The 16,721-nt window shown below is 48.7% G+C and overlaps 1 protein-coding gene across 1 annotated transcript in view; it reads left to right on the top strand.

Moving 5' to 3' along the window:
- adarb2 (adenosine deaminase RNA specific B2 (inactive)) overlaps positions 1-16,721 on the top strand; it is a 352,690-nt gene that overhangs the window by 330,037 nt on the left and 5,932 nt on the right. The window contains exon 9 of the mRNA XM_072450488.1: positions 12,166-12,347. Coding sequence (XP_072306589.1) covers positions 12,166-12,347 — 182 coding nt within the window. The remainder of the gene's footprint in view (positions 1-12,165; positions 12,348-16,721) is intronic.

The raw sequence follows: 16,721 nt of genomic DNA, 5'->3' as shown, positions 1-16,721 counted from the left end.
CAGGGCTGTCCGGTCCCTGTATGACCGGAGCAGGAGCTGTGTTCGCATTGCCGGCAGTAAGTCAGACCTGTTCCCAGTGCATGTTGGACTCCGCCAGGGCTGCCCTTTGTCACCGGTTCTGTTCATAATTTTTATGGACAGAATTTCTAGGCGCAGTCAGGGGTCGGAGGGTGTCCGGTTTGGGGACCACAGGATCTCATCTCTGCTGTTTGCAGACGATGTTGTCCTGATGGCTCAATCAAACCCGGACCTGCAACATGCACTGGGACGGTTTGCAGCCGGCTGGGATGAGAATCAGCACCTCCAAATCCGAGGCCATGGTTCTCGACCGGAAAAAGGTGGCTTGCCCTCTTCAGGTGGGTGGGGTGTCCTTGCCCCAAGTGGAGGAGTTCAAGTATCTCGGGGTCTTGTTCACAAGTGAGGGAAGGATGGAGCGTGAGATTGACAGTTGGATCGGTGCAGCGGCTGCAGTGATGCAGTCGCTGCATCGGACCGTTGTGGTGAAGAGGGAGCTGAGCTGAAAGGCAAAGCTCTCTATTTACCGGTCGGTCTACGTTCCTACCCTCACCTATGGTCATGAGCTTTGGGTAGTGACCGAAAGAACAAGATCGCGGATACAAGCGGTCGAAATGAGTTTCCTCCGCCGTGTGGCTGGGCGCTCCCTTAGAGATAAGGTGAGGAGCTCGGCCACATGGGGGGAGCTCGGAGTAGAGCCGCTGCTCCTCCACGTCGAGAGGAGCCAGCTGAGGTGGCTTGGGCATCTGCTCCGGATGCCTCCTAGGCGCCTCCCTCGGGAGGTGTTTCAGGCATGTCCCACCGGGAAGAGGCCCCGGGGAAGACCCAGGACACGCTGGAGGGACTATGTCTCTCGGCTGGCCTGGGAACGCCTCGGGGTCCCCCCGGAGGAGTTAGAGGAAGTGTCTGGGGAGAAGGAAGTCTGGGAGTCCCTGCTCAGACTGCTGCCCCCGCGACCTGGCCCCGGATAAAGCGGCAGAAGATGGATGGATGGATATTTTATTTATTATTTTTACTATTATTGTTGCTTTACTCTCTCTCTTAAAAAATGAAAGTAAAGGCCAATTGACACAGAATTTCGCGATAAGTTTCAGTATCAACAGTATCGTATATCAAAATTTGCATATTTATGAAATTTTTTTCCATTTTGTTTACATTAAATATGCGTTATTTTTTTCACGGTGCAACAAAAACCAACAGAAACCAAACGGCTCTGACCCTGGTGGGTAATTAAAATAGTAAAATATGCAAACGCAGTGATGGAACTAGTTGAAATATTTAAATAAATGATGGAAACGTGAAGGTTGCAGTGCGTTTCTGTTTCCCTCAGATAAACTGCACTTTAGTCGAGGTCAAGGAAGAAGCTGAGGAACAAGTTTTCCACTGTTATGACAGTTCTTTATATTTTCTACTGTTTGTTTCGTAAAGCTCAACCTTGACTTGTAAATACACTGCAAAACGGCAACGTAATATCAATTCAAATGTAGTGAATCAAGAATATTAGGCTTTTTAAAGTATTTAACCTGTTTATGACATATTCCCGGCTGATTTCAAGCTCTTTCCTTGTTAAGATTTCAGAAAATGTGCCAGAAATTTAATCAAAGTGCCATGTTTTGCTTGAAATGAGACTAATCTGACACCAAGTCGTTTCAAAGATGCGCTGTGTGCGCTTTTCTGGCAAGTCCGTCACCATGGAGAGTGGCATGAAACTTACATATTCTATATTTATTCAATTGTAGCTTTTGTTTTGTTTTTTTGCTCATAAATGCCTTAAAAAACATTCTCATATAAGTTTAAAGCTACACTCTGGAACATTCTGGGCAAAGCAATTCTGTAAATAGCATCACAAAATACCCCTAGTGGTGGGTGACGGCATTACAAATATATTCAGAAAGGATCACAATTATCTCAAATGAAATGACTAAATATTTTTCAAAATTGCTATTTTTTAAACCTTATTTTAATTGTTTTAAGGCTTATGTCAGTTCAAACATCGTCTTATTTTAGTATAAACACACATTATGACGCATCACTGTATTTAGATGCATATTAGGGGCATTATAGTACAATTCTGGAGTGACATCTCCATGGAGTCAAGTGGAAGTTACGTAGTGCGTCTTTAACTAAGTATACATCGATCCTTCTTTTTTTGCAGTGTTTTTCCTTCACAACTTGAACCAAACCAACAAAAATACTTTTACTTTGAATGTTTTGCTTGCCGGTTGCAGTTATTTATCATCTGATGTATGAGGCAGTTCGTACACGTCAGATTACGCTCTCAAAATATGGGTTTTCATGTCCAATCTGCTCCTGATGTGTTTTCATTATTTCGTTTAATCCACTCACATCTAAAGCGTTCTCTGGGACTGTGTAACTTCAAAGGCTGTTTGAATTTGGATTTATTTTTTATACAATCTTGTACTTAACGAGATTGTGACTGAACATAATGAAGGATTTGTTGATATCTCGTTCTGAGCCTGATTTATTAAAGATTTAAGTCTAAAAAATGTCGCGAAATTTAGATTTTTAACACATTTTCAGTCAGATCTAGTTTAAACAAAAAAACAAAATCCCCTCCCCTGTACATTTGTATGTATCTAATATATCAACTAAATTAAGCAAGAAATTTAAATTAAACCTTGTTTTGTCTAGTTAAATTTCCCAAATATGTGCAATTTTGGCCGTTTTTACACATAAAATGCCCTATTTCAATATGAAAACGTGACATGATGTTAAACTTGTAATACATTTTTTCTCACATTTGCGTGAGTAAACGACATGTTGTTGTTGTTGTTGTTGTTGTTGTTGTTGTTGTTTTATGGCGGTTGGCATCCGAGTGTTGCATTACCGCCAAACTTTATTCCTCAGACTTTTCGTAGTCCTCAGACTCTGTCGTAGTCCGTAAAAGTACTCCTTCCATTGCTTTGGTGGTACAAAGCCCATGAGGTCATGAGAAGTTTCAAATTGATACGTTTAAATTCAAGATGTTTTCCTATTCACCTGCCGCGTCTGGCCTTCACACTCCAGAGAAGGCGAGGTGTTAATTTGGCCGATTGGATCCAGTTGCCCGGGACAACGACGGTGTGATTAAATCTAGCCGGGTCAGAATAGAGGGTGAAAGCAATTACTTGACAAAAATGGGGCGATGTTACCGTTGGAGGAGGAAGAGGGGGGGGCGCCATTGTGGCCACAGACTCACCTTTTTGTGCGTTTTTATTCGGCTGTAAATGATCCTTTCTGTCGTCATGGTGAGCGGAGGTTTGTCAAGGTCAGAGCCCGCCCTGGACTCAGACACAGAGTTGTAAAAAATGTTTGAAGAAATCAGAACAATGGGGGAATCCTACAAATATACTGGGACAAAGTGGCTAAACCAGAAGGAAATAGCTTTTACAATTTTCTAATTTTGACTTTATTTGGTGTATTTTTACCTGTTGTAAATATAAATTAGTTTCACACCGATCGAGCACGTATTTGTGGAGAAAACGTTGAAAAATCTGTAGAAAATGACAGGAAGTGACATCACACCAGGGACACTCATTCCAGTTTCTGCATATTTTACTCAAGGAAACAACTTTTTTGACATTGTGAACAAAACAAAACAAAAAGTCGCTCTCATATATTTTTATTTGTCCAAAAAAAAAAAGTGAGTTTGGATTTGTTTTTTCCCAGTGTTTGCTGGGTAATTTCCTAGTGTGATGTCATTATTTACAACTATTCTGGGATGCAAATTAAAAAAAAAATTTAGCAAAATTTAAAATATATATATCTTAACTGTATTTTAGTTCATTGAGTCGTCCGACCTTTAGGGGGCGCTTTAAGTTTAAACTCACAAGTCAATAATTTTTGGAAGGTTTCTGTCTTGGACCATGCAACATGTTTTTATACTCTAAGAAGTAAAAAGAAAAATCCTGGCTGAATAAAAGTGAAACAAAAAATGAATGATAAGAAATATATATAAAACTACCTCCAGAACTGTGGCGTTGAGTGACAATGAAAATAATGAATATTCCATGTTCCAGCCGGAAAAAAAATATTTCTAGACTTCAATTTAAATATGTAGAGTCTATAGAATATTTTGAGAATGATAAATAACATAAAATATAAATAAGTTTACATTTTATGCCATACTTATTATAGACAATGCAAGCCCACTCACACTAAGCACACAGTTTTATACTTTTAAATGCAATAAATGTACCGTATTTTCTGGAGTATAAGTCGCACCAGCCAAAAAAGTCATAATAGAGAAGGAAAAAAAAACATATATAAGTCGCACTGGAGTATGAAATGCGGTTGCAAGTGTGAAAATAACAAATAATGTCACATATAAGTCGCTCCGGAGTATAAGTATATAAGAATAAATATAAGTATAAGTCAAACCCCGGCCAAAACTATGAAATATGAAAATACGGTATTCTTGTTTTAGTGTATTTATATAAGTTACGTACTGTGCCTTTAAGTAACCTCACCCCTTTTCAGGCGCCTTTACGCAGGAAAAAGCCTAAATATCCTCACTAAAATTGCCACTCTCTGGAAAGTTCTCCCCCGGCTCCTCTTTGAGTCCACAGTCACTCGTTTCCCCATCTCTCATCACTTTTTATTTACTCCCTCTCTTTCTCCACCATCCCTCCCTCTCCCCTCCCTCTCTCCCTCCCTCCATCCTCTCTCCCTCCCTCTCTCCCCTCCCTTTCTCCCTCTAACCCTTCCTCTCTCCCTCTCTCTCCTCCTTCTCTCCCGCTCCCTCCCTCTCTCTCCTCCCTCTCTCTCCTCCCTCTCTCCCTCTCTCTCCTCCCTCTCTCTCCCTCTCTCCATCCCTCCCTCTCCCCCCTCCCTCTCTCTCCTCTCCTTCTCTCCATCCCTCTCTCTATCCCTCTCTCTCCTCTCCCTCCCTCTCTCCTTCTCCCCCCCTCTCTCTCCTCACTCTCTCCCTCCCTCTCCCCTCTCTCTCCTCACTCTCTCCCTCCCTCTCCCCTCTCTCTCCACTCTGTTCCTTTTACTGCCGTTATAGTTCAGCTTGCACCAGGGCGGCCATATTTCCAGGATCTTTGCCCCTCCGCAAACACAAACTCGCCCGTGTGTTTTTAGCGCTCGCATACGGCGCGGCTCCTGAGCTAATATTTGATTTGAAGTCGACAGCTGGATTTAATTGAGGGTCCATAATGAGTTTTTATATAACGATGATGTTCTGGATTTCCACTGCCGTTTTATGCAGATGATCACATTACTTTAATGGCCAGCGTTTACCGAGGGAGGAGAGGGGGGAGAGGGAGGAGCGGGAGGAGAGGGAGGAGCGGAGGGGAGAGGGGGGAGATGGAAGAGGGGGAGGAGCGGAGGGGAGAGGGGGGAGATGGAAGAGGGGGAGGAGCGGGGCGGAGAGGGAGGAGAGGAGAGGGAGGAGCGGGGGAGAGGGAGGAGCGGAGGGGAGAGGGGGGAGATGGAAGAGGGGGAGGAGCGGAGGGGAGAGGGGGGAGATGGAAGAGGGGGAGGAGCGGGGCGGAGAGGGAGGAGAGGAGAGGGAGGAGCGGGGGAGAGGGAGGAGAGGGGAGAGATGGAAGAGGGGGAGGAGAGGGAGGAGAGGGAGGAGCGGAGGGGAGAGGGAGGAGAGGGAGGAGCGGAGGGGAGAGGGAGGAGAGGGAGGAGCGGAGGGGAGAGGGAGGAGAGGGAGGAGCGGAGGGGAGAGGGAGGAGAGGGAGGAGAGGGAGGAGCGGAGGGGAGAGGGGGGAGATGGAAGAGGGGGAGGAGCGGAGGGGAGAGGGGGGAGATGGAAGAGGGGGAGGAGCGGAGGGGAGAGGGGGGAGCGGAGGGGAGAGGGAGGAGAGGGAGGAGCGGAGGGGAGAGGGGGGAGATGGAAGAGGGGGAGGAGAGGGAGGAGCGGGAGGAGAGGGGGGAGGGGGGGAGGAAAGGGGGCAGAGGAAGAGCAGAACAGAGAGAGGAGGGAGGAGAGGGGGAGATGGAAGAGAGAGAGTAGCGGAGAGAGGGAGGAGAGCAAGGAGAAGGAGGAGAGAAAGGAGAGGATGAAGGGAGTGGAAGGTGGGAGGGGAGAACAGAGAGAGGGAGGAGAGGAGAAGGGAAAAAGGAAGAGAGAGATTGAGGAAGGGAAGACTGCAAAGGGGAGACAGGAGAGAAGAAAGAGAGCAGAAGAAAGCAAGAGGAGAAGAGAAAGAGAGAGAAATAAAGAGAGAGATGAGGAGAGGAAAAGATAGTGGGGCAGAGAGAACGGAAAGAAGGAAAAGAGTCAAAGATGAGAAGAAATAAGTAGATAGAGGAGGAAAGGAGATCGAGAGGAGGGAGGTGGAGAAAGAAGAAGATGAAATAGAGACGGAGAGACAAAAGAGTGAGAGCTTGAACAGAAAGAAAGCTTGGAAGGGATAAAGAGAGAAGAGGAAGAGGAAGGAGAGAGAGAAGCAGAACAGAGACAGAAAAGTAGTAAGAGGGGGGGAAAGACGAGATTAAAAGTTGGAGGGAAAGAAAAGGGGAAGAGAGGGGGAAAGAAAAAGTTAGAGAAGAAAAGAGAAGAGATGGAAAGTCCAAGAGAAGGAATAAAATAGGGAGAAGGAAGAAAGACAAAGAGGATGAGAAAAGTTAAAGAGGTGAGACGATGTAAAAAGTGTGAAAGAGGATGGAGGGGGAGAAAAGAGAGCAAAGAAGAGGGGAGGAGAGAGGGAGCAGAGGGAGGGAGGAGAGCGGGAAGAGAGCGGGAGCAGAGAGGGAGGAGAGCGGGAGGAGAGAGGGAGGAGAGCGGGAAGAGAGCGGGAGGAGAGCGGGAGGAGAGCGGGAGGAGAGCGGGAGGAGAGAGGGAGGAGAGCGGGAGTAGAGAGGGAGGAGAGCGGGAGTAGAGAGGGAGGAGAGAAGGAGGAGAGCGGGAGGAGAGCGGGAGGAGAGCGGGAGGAGAGCGGGAGTAGAGAGGGAGGAGAGAGGGAGGAGAGCGGGAGGAGAGAGGGAGGAGAGTGGGAGGAGAGAGGGAGGAGAGTGGGAGGAGAGCGGGAGGAGAGAGGGAGGAGAGTGGGAGGAAAGCGGGAGGAGAGCGGGAGGAGAGCGGGAGGAGAGCGGGAGGAAAGCGGGAGGAGAGAGGGAGGAGAGCGGGAGGAGAGAGGGAGGAGAGCGGGAGGAGAGAGGGAGGAGAGCGGGAGGAAAGCGGGAGGAGAGAGGGAGGAGAGTGGGAGGAAAGCGGGAGGAGAGCGGGAGGAGAGAGGGAGGAGAGAGGGAGGAGAGCGGGAGTAGAGAGGGAGGAGAGCGGGAGTAGAGAGGGAGGAGAGAAGGAGGAGAGAGGGAGGAGAGCGGGAGGAGAGCGGGAGGAGAGCGGGAGTAGAGAGGGAGGAGAGAGGGAGGAGAGCGGGAGGAGAGAGGGAGGAGAGTGGGAGGAAAGCGGGAGGAGAGAGGGAGGAGAGCGGGAGGAGAGAGGGAGGAGAGCGGGAGGAGAGCGGGAGGAGAGAGGGAGGAGAGCGGGAGGAAAGCGGGAGGAGAGAGGGAGGAGAGCGGGAGGAGAGAGGGAGGAGAGCGGGAGGAGAGAGGGAGGAGAGCGGGAGGAAAGCGGGAGGAGAGAGGGAGGAGAGTGGGAGGAAAGCGGGAGGAGAGCGGGAGGAGAGAGGGAGGAGAGCGGGAGGAAAGCGGGAGGAGAGAGGGAGGAGAGCGGGAGGAGAGCGGGAGGAGAGAGGGAGGAGAGCGGGAGGAAAGCGGGAGGAGAGAGGGAGGAGAGTGGGAGGAAAGCGGGAGGAGAGCGGGAGGAGAGAGGGAGGAGAGCGGGAGGAGAGCGGGAGGAGAGAGGGAGGAGAGTGGGAGGAAAGCGGGAGGAGAGAGGGAGGAGAGCGGGAGGAAAGCGGGAGGAGAGAGGGAGGAGAGTGGGAGGAAAGCGGGAGGAGAGCGGGAGGAGAGAGGGAGGAGAGCGGGAGGAAAGCGGGAGGAGAGAGGGAGGAGAGCGGGAGGAGAGCGGGAGGAGAGAGGGAGGAGAGCGGGAGGAAAGCGGGAGGAGAGAGGGAGGAGAGTGGGAGGAAAGCGGGAGGAGAGCGGGAGGAGAGAGGGAGGAGAGCGGGAGGAGAGCGGGAGGAGAGAGGGAGGAGAGTGGGAGGAAAGCGGGAGGAGAGCGGGAGGAGAGAGGGAGGAGAGCGGGAGGAGAGAGGGAGGAGAGTGGGAGGAAAGCGGGAGGAGAGCGGGAGGAGAGAGGGAGGAGAGCGGGAGGAGAGCGGGAGGAGAGAGGGAGGAGAGAAGGAGGAGAGAGGGAGGAGAGCGGGAAGAGAGCGGGAGCAGAGAGGGAGGAGAGCGGGAGGAGAGAGGGAGGAGAGCGGGAAGAGAGCGGGAGGAGAGCGGGAGGAGAGCGGGAGGAGAGCGGGAGGAGAGAGGGAGGAGAGCGGGAGTAGAGAGGGAGGAGAGCGGGAGTAGAGAGGGAGGAGAGAAGGAGGAGAGAGGGAGGAGAGCGGGAGGAGAGCGGGAGGAGAGCGGGAGGAGAGCGGGAGTAGAGAGGGAGGAGAGAGGGAGGAGAGCGGGAGGAGAGAGGGAGGAGAGTGGGAGGAGAGAGGGAGGAGAGTGGGAGGAGAGCGGGAGGAGAGAGGGAGGAGAGTGGGAGGAAAGCGGGAGGAGAGCGGGAGGAGAGCGGGAGGAGAGCGGGAGGAAAGCGGGAGGAGAGAGGGAGGAGAGCGGGAGGAGAGAGGGAGGAGAGCGGGAGGAGAGAGGGAGGAGAGCGGGAGGAAAGCGGGAGGAGAGAGGGAGGAGAGTGGGAGGAAAGCGGGAGGAGAGCGGGAGGAGAGAGGGAGGAGAGAGGGAGGAGAGCGGGAGTAGAGAGGGAGGAGAGCGGGAGTAGAGAGGGAGGAGAGAAGGAGGAGAGAGGGAGGAGAGCGGGAGGAGAGCGGGAGGAGAGCGGGAGGAGAGCGGGAGTAGAGAGGGAGGAGAGAGGGAGGAGAGCGGGAGGAGAGAGGGAGGAGAGTGGGAGGAAAGCGGGAGGAGAGAGGGAGGAGAGCGGGAGGAGAGAGGGAGGAGAGCGGGAGGAGAGCGGGAGGAGAGAGGGAGGAGAGCGGGAGGAAAGCGGGAGGAGAGAGGGAGGAGAGCGGGAGGAGAGAGGGAGGAGAGCGGGAGGAGAGAGGGAGGAGAGCGGGAGGAAAGCGGGAGGAGAGAGGGAGGAGAGTGGGAGGAAAGCGGGAGGAGAGCGGGAGGAGAGAGGGAGGAGAGCGGGAGGAAAGCGGGAGGAGAGAGGGAGGAGAGCGGGAGGAGAGCGGGAGGAGAGAGGGAGGAGAGCGGGAGGAAAGCGGGAGGAGAGAGGGAGGAGAGTGGGAGGAAAGCGGGAGGAGAGCGGGAGGAGAGAGGGAGGAGAGCGGGAGGAGAGCGGGAGGAGAGAGGGAGGAGAGTGGGAGGAAAGCGGGAGGAGAGAGGGAGGAGAGCGGGAGGAAAGCGGGAGGAGAGAGGGAGGAGAGTGGGAGGAAAGCGGGAGGAGAGCGGGAGGAGAGAGGGAGGAGAGCGGGAGGAAAGCGGGAGGAGAGAGGGAGGAGAGCGGGAGGAGAGCGGGAGGAGAGAGGGAGGAGAGCGGGAGGAAAGCGGGAGGAGAGAGGGAGGAGAGTGGGAGGAAAGCGGGAGGAGAGCGGGAGGAGAGAGGGAGGAGAGCGGGAGGAGAGCGGGAGGAGAGAGGGAGGAGAGTGGGAGGAAAGCGGGAGGAGAGCGGGAGGAGAGAGGGAGGAGAGCGGGAGGAGAGAGGGAGGAGAGTGGGAGGAAAGCGGGAGGAGAGCGGGAGGAGAGAGGGAGGAGAGCGGGAGGAGAGCGGGAGGAGAGAGGGAGGAGAGTGGGAGGAGAGCGGGAGGAGAGAGTGAGGAGAGTGGGAGGAGAGCGGGAGGAGAGAGTGAGGAGAGTGGGAGGAGAGCGGGAGGAGAGCGGGAGGAGAGCGGGAGGAGAGAGGGAGGATGGATGGCGCCGGTGGCACACAGGGCCGGGTCCAGATGGCTGTCTCTTCTTGCATGAGATTAGAAGATGTCGCTGATTCGCGGCGTTGCATTCTGGGTAAATGAATATCCAGGGCTAAAGTTATTTCAGTTTTGGAGGTTGAGACTCCCCCCCGCCCCCTTTACGAGGCGCGGCCGCGGGAGGTGCGGACAGGTGGCGGGCGGCGGAGGCAATGGGCCCCGTTTAGCGGCGCCGCGCCTTAATTGACCGCGAAGCCTGGCGAGCGATGATTAAGTTCGAGCGGGGAAAGAACGCGACGCCATCGGAGAACGGAGCGTCATAGCGAAGAGAAGAGCAAAGAATGTGATCGTAACGAATGCTTATTATTGCGTATTGTCGGATTTGCTCGTTAACCGACACATTTAGCTGCAAAATTGACCTTTTTGAGCTTTAAACGAGCTGAATTTTGCCTCATGGTTTACGAGGTCCTCTTCTCTCACAGGCTTTAGATAGGATTTGAAAACACCCGGGTACGGGGGCCGACTAGGAGAAAAAACGAGTGGCTTCGGCATTCTCCGGACCACGGCTCGGCAGCCAATCAGAGCCAAGCACACACATTTCGTCGACCAATCCGCACGCAGCATTCACATTTTCACTTGTAAACAGTAAACTGTAATGGCGGACTATCGTCAAATGCTTCCCGGCCCAATTTAATGATGATATTCCCTTTTTTCTGAGATTTATTGATAAAATGGAATATTTTCACACTCAAAAATGCCCGTCCACATTTTAAAATACCTCGTCCAGAATACGGGAAGACGGGTCTCTATAAAAAAGTCTGCTCACAAATCACCCCGTTTGAATTTTCCCAGGACTGTTAGAAGTAAAAATCCAGATTTCTCCTGCTCAGATTCACGTTTCCGTCATTCGAATACGTAATTGTAAGCCGAGGTGTGGTTACGTCTGTTTTCCGAATGTAGACGTTATTTTAAGTTAAGGAAATGTGAAATATACTTACCACAAGATGACCAAAAGCATGTTTAAATCCAACTAACCCACAAGAATATAGAATCCACTTTAACACTGTTTCCTTAGCGCTGTAAAGGTTGAATTCCAAAGCAAAATATTCTTTCTTTTGAGCTAAAATACTTAAAATTGTGCCTTTAAACAGGAAAATTAAACACACAAACAGTATGATAATCCACCACTGGTAACGAACGCAGTAATTAACCTGCAATTTTTAACATTTCAGCCATCAAACGTCCTCAAAATGGCTTTATTTGAGGTTTAAATAAAGATATTCATGTTTATTTCCCATCTTTACCTGCGTTATAAGCTCTCACACCAACTGTCACGATGCTCCTGACACAGATTCATTGGCAGTGATTTTTTGTCTCCTGTAAATCCTCCCGAAAGTCCTCTGTCTATAATCGATGCGCTCGGGTGCCGCTCAGTGCATTAACGCGGCGGCTCCGCTGAACGCGCCTATGCTAATGCTAGCATCCGCTATAATGGATGCCGACGCGGTGACCTTTAAGCGCGCGCCGTGGAAAAAGAAACAAAAAACAGGCCGTGCAGGATTTTCTCTGCGTTTTGCCGGTGTGTTGACGCGAGCGACAGGTAGCAGTCATCACATCCCGCCTCCAGATAATGATCAAATTGTTTCTATCGGTCGGTAAAGCCACATAACGCACCCGCAACCCTATCGCCGCCTTTTCTATTTTCAAACCTGATTTGGACACTCGCTCTTGCGCGTGATGTCCTTGCACAAAACGGGCGACGTCGCTGGTATTCTCAATGCCAAGAGTCGCTTTTATTCATTCAAGAATCGCTGTTTATTCCTCCTCTTCTCTTCGTTCTGAAGCTTTTCTGTGAGTTTAAATGACACGTGTTATGCCGAAGTGGCTTTTTGAGCTTTTAAACGTGTTATAACATTGTTCCCTCGTCAAAAACGTGCCTGGAGTTGTATTTAGCTTCATTTAGCGTGTGTTTGACGAGCCTCAGAAAACACTCAGTTTCAAGTTTCCCAGGTGTGTGACATCATAGATCGAAATCCAGAGTTTTCATGTTGTTTTTTGGTTGCTCGGTGTGTAATAAGCGCTGTATTTGACTGTTTTAACACCAATTTGACCAGTTTTTATGTTAAAATGACCGACCTTCTGTTCATCTATTCACTTATCTATTGCCAATATATTTCATGGACTACATTAAGATAAGATAAGCCTTCATTTGTCCCACATTTAGCCTTTACCTGGTTATAATCCTTTTTGTCGACCTCTCTCTTCTCAGGTGGAACATCCTGGGCCTCCAGGGGGCGTTGCTGAGTCACTTTGTGGAGCCGGTTTACCTGCACAGTCTGACCGTGGGCAGCCTGCGTCACACCGGACACTTGGGCCGAGTGTTGACCCAGCGGCAGGAGCGAATGGGACCCCTGCCGCCCACGTACAGGAGACACCAGCCTCTGCTCAGTGGTGAGAAGTCCGAACACATCGACATCAGCTACAGTCATCGCCCTGACAACGGAGAAGGGCACTGTATCCAGGACGGGTCAAATGCTGCGCTCACATTTACCCAGACAGTACAGAACACATGGAGGATTTGCGTTGTTATTGGTCTTAAAACGTGCTCGTGAGTTTGATATGTTTTATAATCTAAAATAATGCCACACATGACTTTTTACCAGTCCCTTCCATCAAGACAAGTTTATTTGTAGAGCACATTTCATACACGAGGCAATTCAAAGTGCTTCACAACAGGAAAAAAAGCATCAAAATCACAAATAAATTACAGACCACATACATAGCATTCCAGACACTCTTTCCATTTTTATCTGACATTGCTGCATGACAGGCGTCTCCGGGACGGACACATCACTTTTAGACTGATTCTTTCCCATATCGACCCGCTGTCTGCAAACTGCACACGTCTGTGCTGAGCGTATGTTTCTTTTAGGACGACTCTCTCGCCTCCACCTGATGTGTGGCGCTTTGTATCTTTAACGACGGACCTGGTCTCGTCTCGTCGGATTCTTTTCCATATCAGCACGCTATCTGCAAACTGCACACGTGTGGCAGCCAAGGGAATTACCACGCAGACAGAAACAAAAGCTAGCTTGATCCAACACGCCATTGTATAACTGTATGCTCAGTCTGGCAATAATTTACCATATTTTCCGCACTATAAGGATTATAAGGCGCACTGTCAATGAATGGTCTATTTTCGATTATTTTTCATGTAATGAGTGAAACGAAACGTGTACCGCACAAAATCACTTCGAGGTCAGTAAACACGACCTGAATTCATCCATATATAAGGTGCACTGAATTATAAGGTGTATTTTTGTTTTATGAGAAAATTAAACGCTTTTAAGTGCGCCTTATAGTGCAGAAAATACGGTACGCACTTAAATTCAGCAGGAGTTCTACATTTAGCGTCATCATTCGGGGAAACGCTTGTGTTCGCTCAACGAGGAGAGAACCGAGCGTAAATGAAGCCAAATGCAACTCCGCGTATGTTTGTGACGAGGGAACAGTGTTAAAATGATTTACTATTCGACAAAACGGTTACAAAAAAGTCAACACACAACAACAACAACAACAACGTGTCCTTCAATATTCTTTATAACTATTGACGGGTGAAGAAAATAGCTAGCGATTAGTAATTGGAACGCATTTTTTCGCGTTTGACGAGGCTTTACGAGATAATTCGACTTCTGCAATGACGTGTTCTTACTGTATTTGACAAATTGAAAGCCTCAGTTGCGTCGAGAGCCCCTCCGACCGCGGGCCGCGCCCCCTTTACCTCCGCGGGACCCTTTGCCGTGAACATGAATGAGATGGAGACAGATTTGGACGGGTGAAATCTGCGGCTGCCATCGCTTCAGATCTGGGCCCGGAGACAGGAGCGCATGCGAGTGCGAGATAAGGCCAAAGACATGACAACGGGACAGGAACGCACCGGAGATAAATGTAGACGTCACGTACCGTCTGTTGTCGGCGCGAGGTGGAAACTATTAGTTATGGTGGAGGAAAAATGGAAAGTTGTGTGTGAGTGACTTTATCTCAATCAGTGCCATCATGAGGCAGAACTTAAAGTGCCTCTGACAGGTTTAGGATTACTCATTGGACTTAAACACAGTTAAGATACATACCGTATTTTCCGGACTATAAGTCGCATTTTTTCATAGTTTTGGCCGGGGTGCGACTTATACTTATATTTATACTTATATACTCCGGAGCGACTTATATGTGATCTTATTTGTTATTTTCACACTTGCAACTGCATTTCATACTCCAGTGCAACTTATGTGTGTTTTTTTCTCTTCTATTATACATTTTTTGGCTGGTGCGACTTATACTCCAGTGCGACTTATAGTCCGGAAAATACGGTCTAAAGTCTTAAATTTTGCCAACATTTTTTAATATAAATACAAATTTTATCCCAAAATAGCACATTTTTTAGGTTTATAATTTTACTTCCTGGTTTTATTTGATCACGTCACTCCCATCAACCCCTGGGCCAAAACGCATCCAGTGTTACAATGTTTTTATTTCTTTTTTTGACAAATAAAATAACATATGAACGTGTTTATTTTGCTGAGTTAATGTTTTAAAGGTTAAAAAAGTAGTTTATTTCGTGTAAATCCTACATAAACTATCTGTCCCTGGTGTGATGTCACTTCCTGTTATTTTATACAGATTTTTTTTTCTTGATTGATGCAAATCTATAATTTATATTTACAACAGGTTTGAATACACCAAATAAAGTCACAATTACAAAATCACAAATACCTGTCACACGCACTTTAAACATGTCACTTTGCCGCCGCTTGTCTCCACGGAGATGTTTCTGCTTTGTCTGGAATGTTCCGCATTGTGGCATTAAAGGGGCTTCATCACTATGGCAACCCAGCAGCTCGTTCACACCTTTCGGCTGTTCTTCTCTGCAGCGACTGAAACGCTTAATTCGTTGTAAAAGTCATTTGTTTGTAATGTGAGTTTTAAACAATTATTTCTGTTAAACGCGTAACCATGGTGACCAAACGAACGTGCATTTTGCCACCGATTTAGCTCAAAATCGGACACATTCAAAGGTTCGTCCCGTCTGCTATTTTCAACTGTTGAGCGACGGGTTTTTTTGGTCGGACAGGAGCCGGTAAAGCAGGTAAACAAACACTCTTGTCTGTTACTACTGTTACAGTATGTGGAGTAATTAAAAAGTAAAACACGTAGAAATACATTGTACGCACAGCCGCTTTGAGGTTAGCGCTGTGGAGAGGTCGCTCTGTTCATATGCACATAGTTCTGCCTTGTTTTATTTGTTTAATTTCGTTTTTTCAAGGACTTTTTTTCATCTGTAACCAAATTCGTGCAAGATAGATATGTTTAATGCTACTTTGCGAAACACCTAGGCAAAGCAGTAGCGTCTCCATGGATACAAGCAGGTGGCAGATCCCCTCCTAGAGACGCTCTTTCAGTGCGATGAAGAAAATGCCAGTGTTTGATGATGAAAAGATCGATGAAGCGCTTCAGCAATCCGTGTTTAAAGGTGCTCGGACTTCACTGTGGGCGGTGGCCACAAAAGAACAGCATCTCTGACCGAATCCGGGCCCCGCCTCTGATGGGCTTCGGCCCGTTTGTGCCTTTGAGCCGTTTAAAGCCGCCCTCTGGAGTTTTGGCCCCGGGGATCTGACGCTTATCTCGCACCTGCATCCAGCCGACGTCCTTCACATGTCCTTCCTCTGCTGCTGGACAGAGCTCTGCGGAGGGAAAACGTGCTCGGAGAACGTTTCAGTTTGATTAAAACGACTGACATTTGCGCCGATAACGTTTTAAATGGAGACGCCGGAAACCGTACGTGTCGACAATTGAAGTTTAACTGACTTGAAACAGTGTCGTGCTGCACTGTGGTGGCACCGGGGCCCCACAATGCGAGAAACAACCTGTTACAAACCTTATAAATCTACACGTTTATCAAATGAAATGTGTTTTGTTATTTAAAAAAAAAGAGTTGTATTTTAGCTAAAAAACAGATGATTTCACTTGTTGTAACGCTTTAAAATAAGGTTCCATAGTAAGTAAACCATTAATAAGGCATTTATAAGTACTAGTTAACTGTTTATAAGCACTTTAAAGGTTTTTACAAGCATTTATAGATGGCTTATAACGCTTTATAAATGTGAATAAGCCATGAACAAGAACGAGAATGTGTGTTATTGTTTCTTTATAAGTGCATAATAAACTCATAACTAGTGCTTTTTAACGCCTTAATAACCTTATTTTAAAGCCGCACTCTACTAAAAAACTAAGAAACGTTGCTTTATCTTTCATGATATTACTTTACTTTACTGTCAGTGCAATACTTAAGCGTAACTTTATCATATCCGTCCGCTCCTCCGCCAGTGAAAGTCTCATATACTATGTACACACGCGCCGTCTATAATAAGAGCTCTCAGACGGCGATATTGAACCAGTCTATTGTGTCGTTATGAGATCAGAAAAAACGTCCGCCCACGACTTCCCACCAGAGGAATTGATCAAGTCTTCAATGACAGAGAAATCAAATTGCTTATTACAGAAACAGACCCAGCGAGGCAGTGAAATGAGGCGAGAAAACGAGGAACGGGGGGAAAGAGGGAGGAGGAGACGACGACTTGTGGCTTGGACAGGTTTTTGTTCAGAACGTTTGAACAAAGGAGTGGAGTAATAAGGGAGGATTGTCACGGCGACGGGCTGTAGAAGCGACCGAGGGGGGGGGATAACGTCGGGACGGAGGGGCAGGAATTATGTTGGACAAAGAGCGGGAGATGATCTACAGGGCTGTACTGTAATTACACCAGGGAGCGG

The sequence above is a fragment of the Eucyclogobius newberryi genome, unplaced genomic scaffold (genome assembly GCF_026437365.1).
Source record: "Eucyclogobius newberryi isolate DKJ021-1_F unplaced genomic scaffold, fEucNew1.0.hap1 SCAF_18, whole genome shotgun sequence".
Taxonomy (NCBI): domain Eukaryota; kingdom Metazoa; phylum Chordata; class Actinopteri; order Gobiiformes; family Gobiidae; genus Eucyclogobius; species Eucyclogobius newberryi.
Note: the sequence above shows the minus strand (reverse complement) of the source record. Positions and strands in the feature narration are given on the sequence as shown.